The sequence below is a fragment of the Phasianus colchicus genome, chromosome 1 (genome assembly GCF_987193195.1).
Source record: "Phasianus colchicus chromosome 1, bPhaCol1.hap1.1, whole genome shotgun sequence".
Classification (NCBI taxonomy): domain Eukaryota; kingdom Metazoa; phylum Chordata; class Aves; order Galliformes; family Phasianidae; genus Phasianus; species Phasianus colchicus.
In genome coordinates this window covers 195,707,298-195,722,314 of record NC_143436.1, presented here as the reverse complement: position 1 = coordinate 195,722,314, position 15,017 = coordinate 195,707,298, and the positions used below count along the sequence as shown (strand labels likewise).

The window sequence follows — 15,017 nt, the reverse complement described above, 5'->3', positions numbered from 1 at the left end:
CTTTTGGAAGCCTGCAGCCAACGCGCAGCAAGGCAGCTGCTAGGGAGAGCCGTCCCTTGTGGGGACGGGAGCTGGGATGCTGTCCTTCCCCTTCCAGCCAGGAGATGTCCTGCTCAGCCTGCACAGCCTTCCTGCTGCTGTTGGAAGCCTCTGCCTGAAGGCTGACTGCTGTCTGTGCCAGCTTCGTTTCCACAGCTGGCCCAGATGCTCCCTTGCTGCAGAGCCTGGGCACGATGCTTCCCCTCGGCTCCACCAGCCCCATCCCGTGCTTACGAGCCCTGCACTCGTTGGCCATCCATCCCATATTTCTCCCAGCCCGGTGCCAACAGCAGGGCTGCCCTAAGTCAGCCAGCAAGCAGCTTTGGAGCAAACAGATCCTTCCCAACCCGCGTTGTTTGACACTCTGAACATCTCCTGACTCATTTTCTCTCTTGCTTTCAGAAGATGCTCTGCTGGAAGCCGCGAGGATCAACAACGTTTCAGAAGTCAGCAGGTGAGCAGATTCCTAGAGGTGCCCAGGAGAACACAGGGAGTTTTTTGGTGGCCTGGAAGCTTGCATGGGATGGGAGCAGACATTCTGCTGTGCCCCCCACACCTGGTGGCTCTGTGATCCCCAGGGCCAGAGCTGCTGCTCGCAGCTTGCAGGGAGGCTCGAAGGAAGCAGCGTGGCTCCGTGCAGCCCAGGGCTGAGCTCTGGCCTGGATCAAGGGCTGAAGGGAGGATGTTGGCGTGCAGCTAATTGGCACATGGGTTCTGCTGCTTGTAATTGCAGGAAGCTGCTGTTTAGTGATGTCTGGCTGATTGGTGAGCCTGCCCAGGCAGAGCAGCAGCAGGGATGCTCCGTGCTCCCCACGCTCAGGGTAGGGCTGCAGTGCGTGCGTTCCAGCTGGGAAACAGCTGCCAGGACCTCAATTTTCCATGCCGTACAAACTGGGAAGCAGCTGCCAGGACCTGTTTTTTTTCCATGCTGCACAAATGGAAGCTGCCCTTTTCAGTTCAGCTGCCTGCTTGTCCTCACCCCAACCCCCTACATGTGAAAAGCACCGTGACCACGACTGTTGGTCACCTCCCAGGACAAACCATCTCCAGTCCAGGGCTGCATTTCTGGAAGTCCTTTTTCTGAGTGTGAGCTGCCCAAGGGGTTTGCCCCGTAAGCAGCAGATTTGTGTGTGCTCAGCCTTCCCGTTTGGATGGCTGAGAGGTGGTGAGGGGCCAGCAGAGCTCCAAGCAGAGCCGCGTGGGCTGAGGTTGGTGGGAGAGGAGCACAACCAGCACTGCTTCTGGACACCCTTTGTGCCCCCACGCAGCTCTGCTGTCCCCTCTTGCTTTGGTTTCCCTTCAGAAACTTTCATTTCCAACAGCTGCCCTCGTTGTGGTGACATTTCTCCTGCCTCAGCATCCACGGACAGAACCCGTCTCAAGGAGGAATGGACTCATCTGCAGGCATGGCTCTGCCCTCAGTGAGGCTGCAGTGCTTCCACACTGCTCCTCTGGGGGCTTCCCTTCCCTCCCCGCTCTGCACAGCACCCCTGGCTGCTCCCCCAGCCCTGCACTCCGACATACGGAGCAGAAGGGGCTGCAGGGAGCGACGTCAGCAGCCAGCACCGACAGAAGCTTTTGTTGTCAGCCGGAGTTCAAGTTTCCAGCTTCCTCTTCCTCCACCTGGCAGGAGGGCGGGCGCTGAGCACAAACTCAAACATGCCCTCTGGGCTCGGTGTCAGCTCGCAGCCGCTCACCCAGAACCCCGACCGAGGGGTGAATAGAAGCACATCTGTGCTGGGGCCGCAGCACGCAGCCCCACGGGCTCTTTCTCTGCGGGATGGATCAAAGCACTGCAGCTCTATGGGTGAAGGAGCTCACAAAATTCTCTCCCTAAAGCTCCAGCAGCAAATTCCAGTGCAGCCATAAGGCCGTGGTGCTTAAACTGTGCCATCGCAAAGCATTGCCTGCCCGGCTCACAGCGATGTGCTTGGTGGTGTTTTTCTGGCTCAAATTGGGAAATCCTGTTCTGAGCTGAAATACCAAGACGTGCTGAAGGATGGAGTTTCCGTGTTAAACCCGACTGTGTTGGCCTGGCCCCTCTCCGGGCTGCGTGCTGCAGCAGGTCCCTCGTTCTGCACCCAGATCCTCCAGCGCTGCTGTGCACTCACCCAGCACCTCCCAGCGCCGTGCAGCGCCAGGATTACGAAGCAGGAGCAGTGCAGCTGCAGGCCGTGGTCTCAGCTGGGATGCAGTGCGGCTCCCGCAGCCGAAAGCGATGCTGGTGGAGCTGCGTGGCTGCAAGAAAACTTGCTTCCTAAGTAAGAGCGAGCATCCTGGGTTAAAACATGGGCAAACATCCCAAACATCGATCGCACGGCTTGATTCAATTGACAGACATCTGCTAAAGACATTTGGCTGTCTCAGATCTGAGCGGCGGTCGTCGCTTTATCGATTGTCCTATCGTTAGATCAGGAGGAGGGAGGGGGGGTGGGGGGCCAGGAGCTCACGGACCCCCGGCGTGGGATGCACGTGAAGATGTGTTCTGTGATGCAGGGAGAGCAGGAATGCGGTTCCAAAAGGAAATGTCAGTGCTGTGGGTGTGCTGGTCCACCCTGCTCAGCTTTCTGAATGGGAAACCACCTGATTAATTAATTTATTCAGCTATCATAGCTGTGCAGTCAGATTTTGGCCGCCGTGATGGGAGCTCAGTTGGGTTTGAGAATGAGGGTCGTTCACCCTTCAGTGCTGAGCAGGGAAAAAGCCCTTTGGTGAGCACAGGAACCCTTCCCAGAGGCTTCGGAGCACAGGAAGGTGCGATGTGTCCCAATGGCCACCAGGAATTCCTCCTCCATCCCTCCTCCGTGCTGCTCCAGGGGGCTGCTCCTGCCCGAGGGCACACAGATGGGCTGCAGCGTGCATTTGGACGGGGCCGTGGGATGGCTGTGACCCACAGGGCTGTGGGTGCACACGCCGATGGCTCAGAGATAGCAATCTGCCGCCAGCTGTGCATCCTATCCCATCCCGGGGTCAGGAGCTCCTGCTTGGTTTCTCCTTTCCTTCTGTCCGAGTTTCTCCTTTCCTGCTGTCTGAGCTCTGCTGCACGCTGCAGGCATGCAGGCTTTTGTTTCTCTGCTTAAGTGGCTGGAGGAGGAAAGCAAAAGGATGTTATCCCAGCTGGCCCCTCGTAGTATCACACCTTTATGGAGCTGCCAAAGAGGCTCTCCATCATTAAGCTTTTAATTGGTTAAAGGAGCATGAATCTTCCATCGTGGCCTTCAGAGCCACGCTCAGCAGCTACGAATTCAGGCTCCCTGTCACCGTTTTATTCCTTCAGTTGTTGCAGTGCTGCGGGATCCTCCTTTCCTCCTTGGGCTCAGGGTTCCTCAGTCCTGCTTGGAAATAACTTCAGGGTTGTGGGAACGTATTTGGGGTGGTGAGAGCACTGTGGGAGTTCTGAGCAGAGGAAGGTTTGCGTAGAGTGCGCTCTGCTCCTTGGGGAGCTGCAGAAAGCGCCTGGATGGGGGGCTGGGTGCTGTGTTCTGGGGGTCAGGAAGGAGCAGAAGGACCCAGAGGGGTCCCCAGCCTCAGCCAAGCTGTTATCCCGTGATTTGGTGCCTCTGAGTTTTTGGGTTTGTCTCATCTCTTGTCTTTTTGGGCATGAAAATTACAAAACGCATCCTAATGGCGCGTGCTTTGGAGATCCGAGCTCCTTCTGAAACCCACCTGGTTGCACCTGAAGGTTCAAAGCTGTCATCAGATTGTGGGTTAATAGGCTGCACTGGAACAGGTGGCTGGAAATTATTGTGTTGCTTCGTTAGCTCCCGTCTGCTCGGGATGCTTCCCCCACATCCTCTTCCTGATCCTGTCTCCCTTCTGTCCAGGTTACTGCAGGAAGGCACAGATGTGAACTCCAGGCACCGGCTGGGCTGGACAGCCCTGATGGTGGCAGCCATCAGCAGGAATTCCAGGTATGTTTGTCTCAGCATCGTGGGCTGGGAAGGAGCTCCACGGGGATGGACCTGGGGGTCCTGGTGGCTAGGAGGGTGACCGTGAGCCAGCAGTGTGTCCTGGTGGCCAAGAAGGTGAATGATGTCCTGGATGGCCAGTGGTTGACCAGTGGTTGGCCACGAACTGACCATGAGCCAGCAGTGTGTCCTGGTGGCCAAGAAGGTGAATGATGTCCTGGATGGCCAGTGGTTGGCCAACAGTTGGCCACAGGCTGACTATGAACCAGCAGTGTGTCCTGGTGGCCAAGAAGGCCAGTGGTGTCGTGGTTGGCCAACAGTTGGCCAATGGTTGGCCACAGGCTGACTATGAGCCATCAGTGTGTCCTGGTGGCCAAGAAGGTGAATGATGTCCTGAATGGCCAGTGGTTGACCAGTGGTTGGCCACGAACTGACCATGAGCCAGCAGTGTGTCCTGGTGGCCAAGAAGGTGAATGATGTCCTGGATGGCCAGTGGTTGGCCAACAGTTGGCCACAGGCTGACCATGAGCCAGCAGTGGTGGCCACAAAGGCCGATGGAACCGTGGGGTGCGTGGCACAGAGCATGGCCAGCTGGGCAGGGAAGTTCTCCTCCCCTCTTCTCTGCCCTGAGGGGCCACATCTGGAGCATTGCACCCATGCTGGGCTCCCAGGCTCCAGACAGACAGACAGACAGACAGGGAACTGCTGTGGAGAACCTGTTGCAGGGATGCAATATCTCTGAGATACCCAAAGCCCACCGGGATGCTTTCCAGTGCCACCTGCTCCAGGGAACCCGCTTGGATTGGGATTGGGAGATCTCCAGAGGTCCCTTCCGACCCCTGTGGTTCTGTTGCTGTGACCCAGTGGCTCTGCAGCACCGGGGTGATGTGGGAGCCACCACCAAAGGCTCCTGCGGGAGCTGCTGCCCCCCAGCCTGGGGCCGTGCTGGGCCTTTCATGCTCGACCTTTCTGAAGCAAAAAGGCTGAACGCTGTGCCCTCCCTCCTTAGTTCCCATGATGATCGCCGTGGCTTCTTGTAACCTTTTAAAGGCACTCTTAAATATATTCAGTCTACAACTAAATTCAATTAGGGATTTTTTTTTATTATTATTATTATTATCATTTAAGGGGGAAAAAAAAAAAAAAAAAAAAAGAGGGAGAGGGAGAAAGAGAGAAATCCAATTTCAGCAAACGTGGGCCAGACGTGGGAGAATGAGCTTTGATGTTACAACCTCTCGGGGACGCTTTACTTAGTCACAAGTTCATAAGCAAAAAAGCTTAATTAGTTGTGAAAACACAGGATTAAAGCAGAGCACAAAGGCTGAATATCCGCTCTCGGGCGACGCGATTCCAATCCGTGTGCCGAGTTCGTGTGTGGTGCAAACTTTGATGTGTGCTATGACAAGCTGAAAGCCGTGACCTCCTCGGGGAGCTGCTGGGGATGGGGATGGAGGAGGGGGGTTGTGGCTGTTTGTTTAACTTTGATGTCCGAGCAGCAGCGGGCCCCGTTGTTTGCCCGGGTCCGCAGCGGAGCCTCCCACCTTTAGCAGGGCACAATGGTCAGCAGCGGAGTGTGACGGCTGTTGACCATTCCAAGTGAGCAACGGAGCAGAACGGGGCTTCCCATCTTGCAAAGGCTGAGGAGGATCGGTGAGAAAGGCTTCGCACTGCACGGTGGTTATCAAAAATCAGGACTGAAATGAGGTGGGAACGCTCACGGAGGGATCTGGGCCGTTGGGCGCCCGAGCTGGTGGCTCCGATGCGATGCGTTGGGTGAAGGAGGAGGGTCTTGGGCTGCCTGCAAGGTGTAGGTAATGATATAAACGTGAAAACTTCTTTTTTTGAGATGTATTTCTTAATGAAACTTTGCCAAAAGGGCAGCAGAAACGTGAAATGGGTGGGATATTCGGCCCTGGTTTTGTGAGACTAATGCAGAATCACAGAATCACAGAATGGCCAGGGTTGGAAGGGACCTCAAGGATCATGAATCTCCAAACCCCTGCCACACGCAGGGCCACCAACCTCCTCATTTATTTAATGCATCCACCTCTGGTTTGCTGGGCACAATTCTGTGTCCATGTCTGCTTCAGCGGATGTGATTCACGAGAGGCTCTTAATGGCACCACACTCACAGCTGCAAGTGCTGCCAGGCAGCCAGGGGTGGCGTGGGGTCACTTCTGTGCTAGGAGAGGTCTTGACAAACCTTGCTGAAGAGAATTCATTTCTATTGGAGTTTGCCATGCACTCACTGCTCTTGGAGTTGGCCATCCAGTTATATCTCTTGGAGCTGACCATCCACTCGTTTCTCCTGGAGTTGGCCATCCAATTATTTCTATTGGAGCTGACTGTCCACTCATTTCTCGTGGAGTTGGCCATGCACTCACTGCTCTTGGAGTTGGCCATCCAATTATATCTCTTGAAGTTGACCATCCACTCGTTCCTCGTGGAGTTGGCCATCCACTCATTGCTCTTAGAGTTGACCATCCAATTATTTCTATTGGAGCTGACCATCCACTCATTTCTCATGGAGCTGACCACCCAGTTATTTCTCTTGGAGCTGACTGCACTCTCCGTTTGGAAATCCTTGGGCCATATTAACGGAGTCAACCAGGAATGGAGTTGCAAAGATACCAAAAAATGGATCCTTTTTTGGTGATTCTGTTCTCCATCCCCTTCCTCAAACGCTGCCCTTCCCAAAGTCATCTTTCTGAGCATGGTGATGTTTCCAAGTCCCTGCTGTGCTGCTGCTGATCTCCGTGCCCCGTCCTTCACCTTTGTATCTCACGGCCCCCTCTGTCCCAATTAAACATCTACATCCATATGTTTAACTCAATTTCAGCACGGCACGTCGAGGACGGCTGTCAGCTGCCAGCAGCTATGAGATGCCATCCCCGCTGCCAGCAGGATGGCTGGGCTCCATCTCCTTTTCCAACAAAGCGTTTTCTTCTCTTGGAAACAGCCTGCAGAGTGGTCCTGGTGTGCTGCCCCCGTGGGTTGGTTTTGCAGGGACGCTGGGATGCAGTGGGTGCCCTGCAGTGGTGATTCCTGCTGTTCTGTCCCTTATGGAGTGCCTTTCCAGACCTGTTCTAAAGCAGTTCCTTCATTCTCCTGGAAAGACACCTCTTTGAGAAGGGAGGATTTATGGTCTGTGCAGAAGCACTGCTGGGGGCTCCTTCCCCTGCTGGCATTGCACCTTTCACTTATTTGTAGTAATTAAGCTTGGGTTCAGCTCTTACTGAGAGCACAGCAGGGTTTGTGCCGCGGTTAAACCAGGCGGCAGAGCTCTCAGAAAGGAAAACCCCAAGTGGTTTCTGTGGGTCTGCATTTCTGGGAGCGGGGACGGGATGGGCTTGGGCACAGAGGTGACACGCTCAGCCCTCTCCTTCCCAGCTCCCACCTCACCCCACTCACTAACGAGCCCTTCCTTCCGAGCAGGGACCCCACGGTGCCACCCTCAGAAGCTCAGCCCCGGCTCCCCCCGCCCCACTGCTGCTGGGACACGAGCTGCAGGGGTGGTTTCTATGGGCAGTAACAGCACGGCTGTTGCATGGCTGTGTTCTGAGACTTGCAGCCAAAGGGCCACCCCTCTGCAGCTGCTTTCTGTCCGTGGGCAGCGACGTGATGGACGGCCGCGGTCTCCTTACCTATATTAGGTACATACATCTGTTCTGGATGGGGTTCGTTGGTTTGGGTTTTGTTTTTTTCACTCCTTTCACTGCAGGCTACGAATCCTGAGCTGTCTGCAGTGAAGCTGTGTGATCTCTGGGTGCCTTTGGCACTGCACGTGGCCTGCGGTGTTTGTCAGAGCTCTGAGGAGCTCTGCAGCCCCCAGGATGGGGTGCTGGTGCTACGAACTCTCCAGGTCTCCTTATGAGGGTCTGCAGGGAGCAGAGTGCCCTCAGCCCTTCCTGCCTGAGCCTGCACGCCGGGCAGCTGCTCCCCAACTCCTGCAGTGAGATGGTGTTGGCAGGCTGGGTGTCTGTAGCCCAGCTGCACTGCCAGAGGCAGGGTGCTGCTGCTGCTGCTGCTGCAGTCAGAGCTGAAATCACTGCTCTCCCTCTTTTTCTATGCTGGTTGTCAGGCAGCGTTGGCTGGTCCTGCACCTCCTGCGTGCAAACAGCAGCCCTGCGCCCCCGCTGAGCCTTACAGAGTTAAGTTATAACCACGCCAGGGGGCTTTGTGTCTGGGCAGGACCTGTGGCTGTGCCCCAGCTCGGGGCAGCATTGTGCCGAGGACTCACGGTCATGGGGATCACCGGACTTCGTGGTTCACCAACCCCAGCTGCCCAGCACAGCCAGGCCACGTCTGACCATCTCACCATCGATTTCCTCCCCTCCTTACCCCCCCGCATTGGATGCATGTATGTATTTCATCCTTAACAATCTGCTGGTCCACCCACCAAAGGCAGAAAAGCTCCTTCCCCCCATCGATCGAAGCGCACGGACAACTTCAGCGCTGCCCTCTGAGTCATCCCCGGGGTCAGCGGGGATTTATATTCATCAGCTGCCTCTCACCTAAGGGAAACTTGCTCGTTAAGGCTCATCTCCTTGGGGCTGAGCATGCAGGTGAGCTGCGGAGCAGCCTGGGCCATCGTGCCCACACCTCGAGGCGGCCAACGCAAGGGGCTGTGCCCCAACAGGAGGAGGAAAAAGGGCTCTGTTGGCCATCTGAAGTGCAGCCCTTTATTAATAGCACACAGCTGAGCTGCTTCAGATGGGAGAGATGCCTCCTGCAGCACTGGGACCAGAGCTTCCTAGAGCTCGTATCTCCTATAGTACCAGGACTGGGTCACAGCCTGAGAAAAGAGCTGCCATCGGGCACCGGGCTTTTGGAACTCCACATTTTGCCTGTGAGACATTGTATCAGGGCTTGGTAAACTCCCAGCTGTCTGAAGTTAGGGAAGTGTTTCTTATCTCTGCTTTATAGAGCTTTGATCACATCAGAACCTGCACCGTGAGGACCGACAGGTTGGACGTTAGGAGAAATTCCCAATTCCTGGGGATTCTGGCACTGAGGGATGTGGTTTAATGCTCGTAGTGGGTTGGGGATCTTGGAGGCTGGAGCTCCGTGTGGGTCTAAATGAGCTCTGTAGGGATACAGAAGAGCTCTGTGTGGGTTTAAATGGTCTCTGTATGATCATGGTGAGGGGCTGGGGGCTCTCCTGGCTTCCAGCACGGTGCTCTGCTCCCTGGAACAACCTCTGTACGTGGCAAAGTGGTACCAGCAAGGAGCCTTCCCTCTATTGCACCATATTGGAAGAACCAAATAACCGCCTTTCATTCCTGCTAATGCATTTATGGGGTAAATGGGAAAGAAGCTTACGTTAAATCCTAAATGTGAGCTGACAAGGGGCAGCCTGCAGGTACGTGTCAGTCCGGCGCGTCGCCGAGCTGTCAGCCCCAGAGCCGTGTCAGGGCTGATGAATGCCAGCCAACGCCTTGCTGTCGAGTTGTCAGGGGAGGCTGGAACCCAGGAAAAAAAGATGAGAAATGAACTGGCTTCAAGCTGCTCGTAGGGGCGGTGAGAAATCGAATTCGGGGTGCAGAAAAAACAGGCGGAGGGTGTCCACAGCAACCCGCCACGCGTGGCTTGTGCTGATCTCTCATGGAATGGTTTGAGTTGGAGCTCCAAAGGCCGTCTGCTCCCACTCCCTGCAGGGAACGGGGGCACCCACGGCCCCATCAGTGCTCACTGCCCCATCCTACGCTGTTATCAAAGTCACGGTGTGCAGAGGCTGAGGAAGTGCTGAGATGAAATCCCTGCCAGAAGCGGTGGCAGCTGCTGAGCTGGGCTGCAGGAGATGGGGCTGTCTGCAGCAGGGATCTCATACAGACCGCCCGGTTCCTGGGGGCAGAGGTTTGACTGAACTTCAGGCAGCACTCAGATGCTTTCCTTCCAGAACCCTTATAATTAATGCCATTGGAATCTGTTTCTGAAGTGCTGAGCTCGGTGCTTCCTCCTGGGAGGGCAGAAATGGGCAAGGAAGAGGCTGAGCTGAGTCGTACCCAAGAGGTGCCTCTTTTGGGGTGGCTTCCGCGGGCTGCCCTGACTCAGAGGGGCTGCTGGGGCACAGAAACCCTGAGTGTGAGCGAGCCCTTTCCACATCCGCCTCTCCCAGCCACAGAACCATAGAATGAAAGAATGGCCTGGATTGAAAAGAACCATAATAATCATCTAGTTTCAACCCCCCCCTGCTATGTGCAGGGTCGTCAACCAGCAGACCAGGCTGCCCAGAGCCACATCCAGCCTGGCCTCCAATGCCTCCAGGGATGGGGCATCCTCAAGGATCCCTATCCCGGAGCCTTCCCTTCCCCGCTGTTTGCTTTCTGGGCTCTCTCTCCAACTGACCACTCACATTTTACCTCTGCCTGGTTCCTGGCAGCGTGGTGAAGGTCCTGCTGGCAGCCAATGCAGATCCAAACCTTGGGGACGACTTCAGCAGCGTCTATGAGACCGCCAAGGAGAAAGGCCTCCATTCTTTGGAAGGTAACGCTGTTCACGTACTGCTCCAGAGATCCCCAAAGTTTCTTTTCTGGCTTTGACATGGAAGCTGCTGCGTTGCCTTTCGGAAACAGCCTTCATTTTTTGTTTCTGTTTAACCTCAGCTTCCATGTAGGTGCAGGCAGACGGATGGGTGGGTGGCTGACAGTGAGAGAAAACAAACAACACGGAGCTGCAGTTTTGCAGTGCCACAGAGAGCCTTTTTCTTGGCCAGAGCACAGCACTGCAGATGGGAGCCCCGTCCCATTGACCATCATGGGGGAGGGCAGCGCAGTGCTTAGAAATGGATCCCAAGCGAAGGAGGGTTGTCTGGGTGTAAGTAAGGCTGCATGGCACAGAGCTGGCTGCTCCTTCCTGTTTTAGCTTTTCCTGGCTTGTGTTTCAAGTCCCAGCCCCACCTCCACGTTATCCCCAGCGCTGGGATGTTGGGCCCACCAGCTCTCCTGCCCCGTCCACACGTGAGCTGAGCCTTAGCAACGCAGATACCCCCAGGACCTTAAAGGGGGAAAGAAGGGACGGCCTCTTCAGCAGTGCTCTGCTGTGATGGGACGGGGAGAAATGGTTCCAAACTGAACGAGGAGTGATTCAGGCTGGAAGTACGGAGAAAGTTGGTTGTGATCAGGGTGGTGATCTCTGCTCCCATCCCTCACCACGGCCCATAGACCCGCTGCGTGCCGGAGGTGGGGACGCCCGTAGATCAGAGCAAGGAATGCAAAATGCATGAAACAACATTAAAAAATGAGCAATGGAATGCCAATACATAATGCATGCACGGAGACTTTATTTAAGGCAAAGTGCATCAACCAATAAAGTTAATTGTTTTTGTCTGCATTCATCCCTCTCTCATGTTATATAGTTTTGGGGTGCAGAGAAGATAAGGCCGCGCTGTGAGAAGTTGCATTAATTCTTTGCTTGACATGTTTTATTAAAAAGAATAAATTCAGTTGCATTTTAAAAAAGAGAGGGGGAGAGAGAGAGAGAAAGAGAGAAACTGCCTTTGTTGTTTTTTTTTTTCCCCTTTTTATGTATTTATTTATTTTTTTTACCCATTTACATATTTCGCGTATCGATATTTTTTCATAAAAACATCCAAATCGAGAGGGGTGCCGCTCCAAATATATTACAGACATTTATATGGATGGCAGGAAGGGGAGACGGAGGGCTGAAAATTTCCAGGCACCCGGTGATGGATGGCAGAGCAGGCTTCCCCTGACGCTTTATTGAGTTTCCGATGATTATCTCTCTCGGAGACATTTTTTACAGATGACGGCCGAGCTGTCACAACGGACCATGGGGGAAAAAAAACCCAACAATAATAACACTTTAATCTCTTTACTGCACTGCTCCCTAGTATCTCAGATTCATCTTCCCTGACGCACGCAGTTCATTATCCTGCTCCTCCCTGGGTAGGAAATGACGACAAATAAATAAGTAGACGTACTCGCCCAGTTCTCTCGGAGCGAAGACCCGGGGAAGGGAAGGAGCCGGGGTGTTAATTGATCTTCTGGAGGTACTGCGGTTCATTAGCAGAGATGTTGGGCTGGAGCAGCATCAGGTATGCACTGCAGCGTTCTCTGGGCTCAGCTTCTCAGATCTGCTCAGTTCTTTGGAGGGAGCGTGGAGGCTGCAGTTCAGAGCAGCGCCGTCTGCACCCGCTGGCCTTCCTGATGCTCCATCTTCCAAGAGATGCAGTCCCTGACAATGGGCTTTTCATTCAGCAGCTGGCATTGCCATTCCCTACAACCACAGAGTCATTAAGGTTGGAGAAGACCTCTAAGATCGCCAGGTCCATCCGCCAACCATCCATACCATGAATCAAAGAGTCATTGAGGTGGAAAATGACCTCTAAGATCATCAAGTCGAAAAAAGATCTCTAAGATTGTCAAGTCCAACGGCCAACCCATCCCCACCTCATCCATCCGTGGAGTCAAAGACTCATTAAGGTTGGAAATGACTTCTAAGATCATCAGGTCCAACCGCCAACTCATCCTCACCACGTCTGCTCATAGAATCACCAAGCTTGGAAAAGACCTCTAAGATCATCTAGTCCAACCACCAACCATCCCCACCACGTCTGTTCATAGAATCAAAGCGTCGTTAAGGTTGGCAGTGACCTCTAAGAGCATCAAGTCCAACTGCCAACTAATCCTCACCACGTCTGCTCATAGAGTCACTAAGGTTGGAAATGACCTCTCAGATCGTCAAGTTTGGAAACGATTCCTAAGATTGTCAAGGCCAACCCATCCCCACTGTGTCTGCTTATAGAATTAGAGAGTCATTAAGCTTGGAAACGACCTCTAAGATCATCAAGTCCAACAGTCAACCAATCCCCATCGCGTCCACTCGTAGAATGAAATTCACTAAGGTTGGGAAAGACCTCAAAGATTGTCAAGTCCAGCAACTAATCCATCCCCACCGTGTCCACTCATAGGGTCCCTAAGGGTGAAAATGACATCTAAGAATGTCAACTCCGGAGAAGATCTCAAAGATCATCAAACCCAACGGCCAACCCGTCCCCACCGTGCTCACTCACAGAATCAAAGAGTCGTTCAGATTGGAAACAACCTCTGAGATCATCAAGTGGAACCACCAACCACCCCCACCATGTCTGCTCGTAGATTCAGAGTCATTAAGGTTGGAAATGATCTCTAAGGTGATGAAGTCCAGAAAAGATGTCTGAGATTGTCAAGTCCGATGGCCAACCCATCCCCACTGTGTTTGCTTATAGAATCAGGGAGTCATTAAGCTTGGAAACGACCTCTAAGATTGTCAATTCCAGTGGCCAACCCACCCCTACCGTGTCCACTTGTAGAATCAAAGAGTCTCTAAAGTTGAAAATGACCTTTAAAATCAAGTCCAACTGCCAACCCACCCCCTCCGTGCCCACTCACGGACTCACTAAGGTTGGAAACGACCTCTTAACACTGGCAATGTCAGTCCTTACAGACATGCGGTTGTTGCCATCCATTTTTGATGGTTACAGAACAGCTAACATTTCAGGAAGTTTTCTAGCCTGGACCTGATACAGAGCATCCCCACCCCTGCACAGCACCCAGCCCACGTGGTGCCATGCAGCCTGACTTCCCCAAATGAGGGATTTACCCCCAGAAAAGGGCAAGCAGGCTGGACCTGGGGACAGGTGGGAGCTGCGCACAGGTATCAGTGCACATTGGCATTCAGCAGCACGCGGGGCTCAAGGGAAGGAAACAAATCTGATTAATCAGCTTCAGAAAGCACCGGTTTCTGTTCAGAGCAGCCTCGCAGTTTCTTGGTCTGATTTCACAAAACCTGCCAGGGCTCGGGGTAATTGCATTTGCTTAGGGACTTCCAGGCTTTCCAGCGAGCTGTAAAATGCGTTACCGTGAATTATTCCCACTCTGGCAGCAAGCAGAGCCCACGGGACAGGAACTGCGGGGTCCCAAAGAATGGGGACAGCCTGGAGATGGAAGGTTGTGCTCCTCAGCTCTTCAACCCGTGTCTTTTTCTTCCTTGCAGTCCTTGTGACCCGGGAGGATGAGTTCAACAACCGCCTGAACGTCCGTGCCAGCTTCCGTGGCTGCACAGCCCTGCACTACGCCGTGCTGGCCGACGACTACCTGAGCGTCAGGATGCTGCTGGAGGCAGGTGGGTGGCACGGCTTGTGGGTCTGACCCACACGTGTGGGGGGCTCAGTGAGAGGCACGCCGTCCCGTCTTGAGGATGAGATGCGATTTGCTGCTCGCTTTCACCTCTCGGTCTCCATTCTGTGCCATCTCTGGCTGTTCTCACGGATGACGGCGTCATCGCAGAGTGCTTTGAGTTGGAAGTCTGAGCTCCTGGTTCCCCAACATAAACGTTCCTTAATTCAGTTTATACGTAGCCCACTCCTTTAGCAGAGGGGAAGGAGGTGCTTAACTAACAGAACAGAGATGTGCTGCCATGCCAACCCTCCCACCAGTCCTTTACCACGATGATGTGCTTCTCTGTCACACCGCTGTGCAGAACCAGAGCTGGGCAGTGCTGCCCAACCCAGTGCCATCGCCACGCTATGCAGGGCTGCCTCGGTGCCTGGGCTGCGTGCTGGAGCTGCTGTCACCTCTCTGAATGGCCACATACAGACAGAGCCCTGTCTGTGACAATGCCTGACCTCAGAGCTCCAGAAAAAGGCACAAGGCAAACTGCGTGGCTGTCACGCCGTCTGTAGGGCTGTGTTTGTGCGAGCACCAAAGGGATCGTGTGCAAAAACAGCTGTTCTTAGGGTGACTTGGTTCTCTGTTGCGATGGGACGTGGGGAAATGGTTTCAAACTAGAAGAAGGGAGGTTGGGACTGGAGCTGGACCAGGTGGCCTTCCATGATCCCTTCCATTATGTGGTTCTATGATGGTTTTCTTGCTCGATCCAACACGTGTCCCTCTTCCCTGGGGCCCCTCCAACCCAACCCGTGATTCCATCCAGTGGATCCTCCCACGCTGGCAGTGCTGCTCCATCCCTTTCCTCCTCTTTTGGGACATCCCACAGCTCCTCAATGGGGTCCCTCCCCCTCTCTCCCCCCCAAGCAGGACGTTTCCTGCCTGCTGACACAGAGCAGTC

At 54.2% G+C, this 15,017-nt stretch overlaps 1 protein-coding gene across 2 annotated transcripts in view; it reads left to right on the top strand.

Annotated features, from left to right (window-relative positions):
* Positions 1-15,017, top strand: part of CLPB (ClpB family mitochondrial disaggregase) — a 43,816-nt gene that overhangs the window by 2,469 nt on the left and 26,330 nt on the right. Inside the window, exons 2-5 of one of the 2 annotated variants that reach the window (XM_090134190.1) lie at positions 445-493; positions 3,864-3,950; positions 10,330-10,433; positions 13,944-14,072. In XM_090134190.1, the coding sequence (XP_089990316.1) occupies positions 445-493; positions 3,864-3,950; positions 10,330-10,433; positions 13,944-14,072 (369 nt within the window). Of the gene's footprint in view, positions 1-441; positions 494-3,863; positions 3,951-10,329; positions 10,434-13,943; positions 14,073-15,017 lie in introns of both variants that reach the window. The other variant, XM_090134189.1, reaches the window with a different exon arrangement.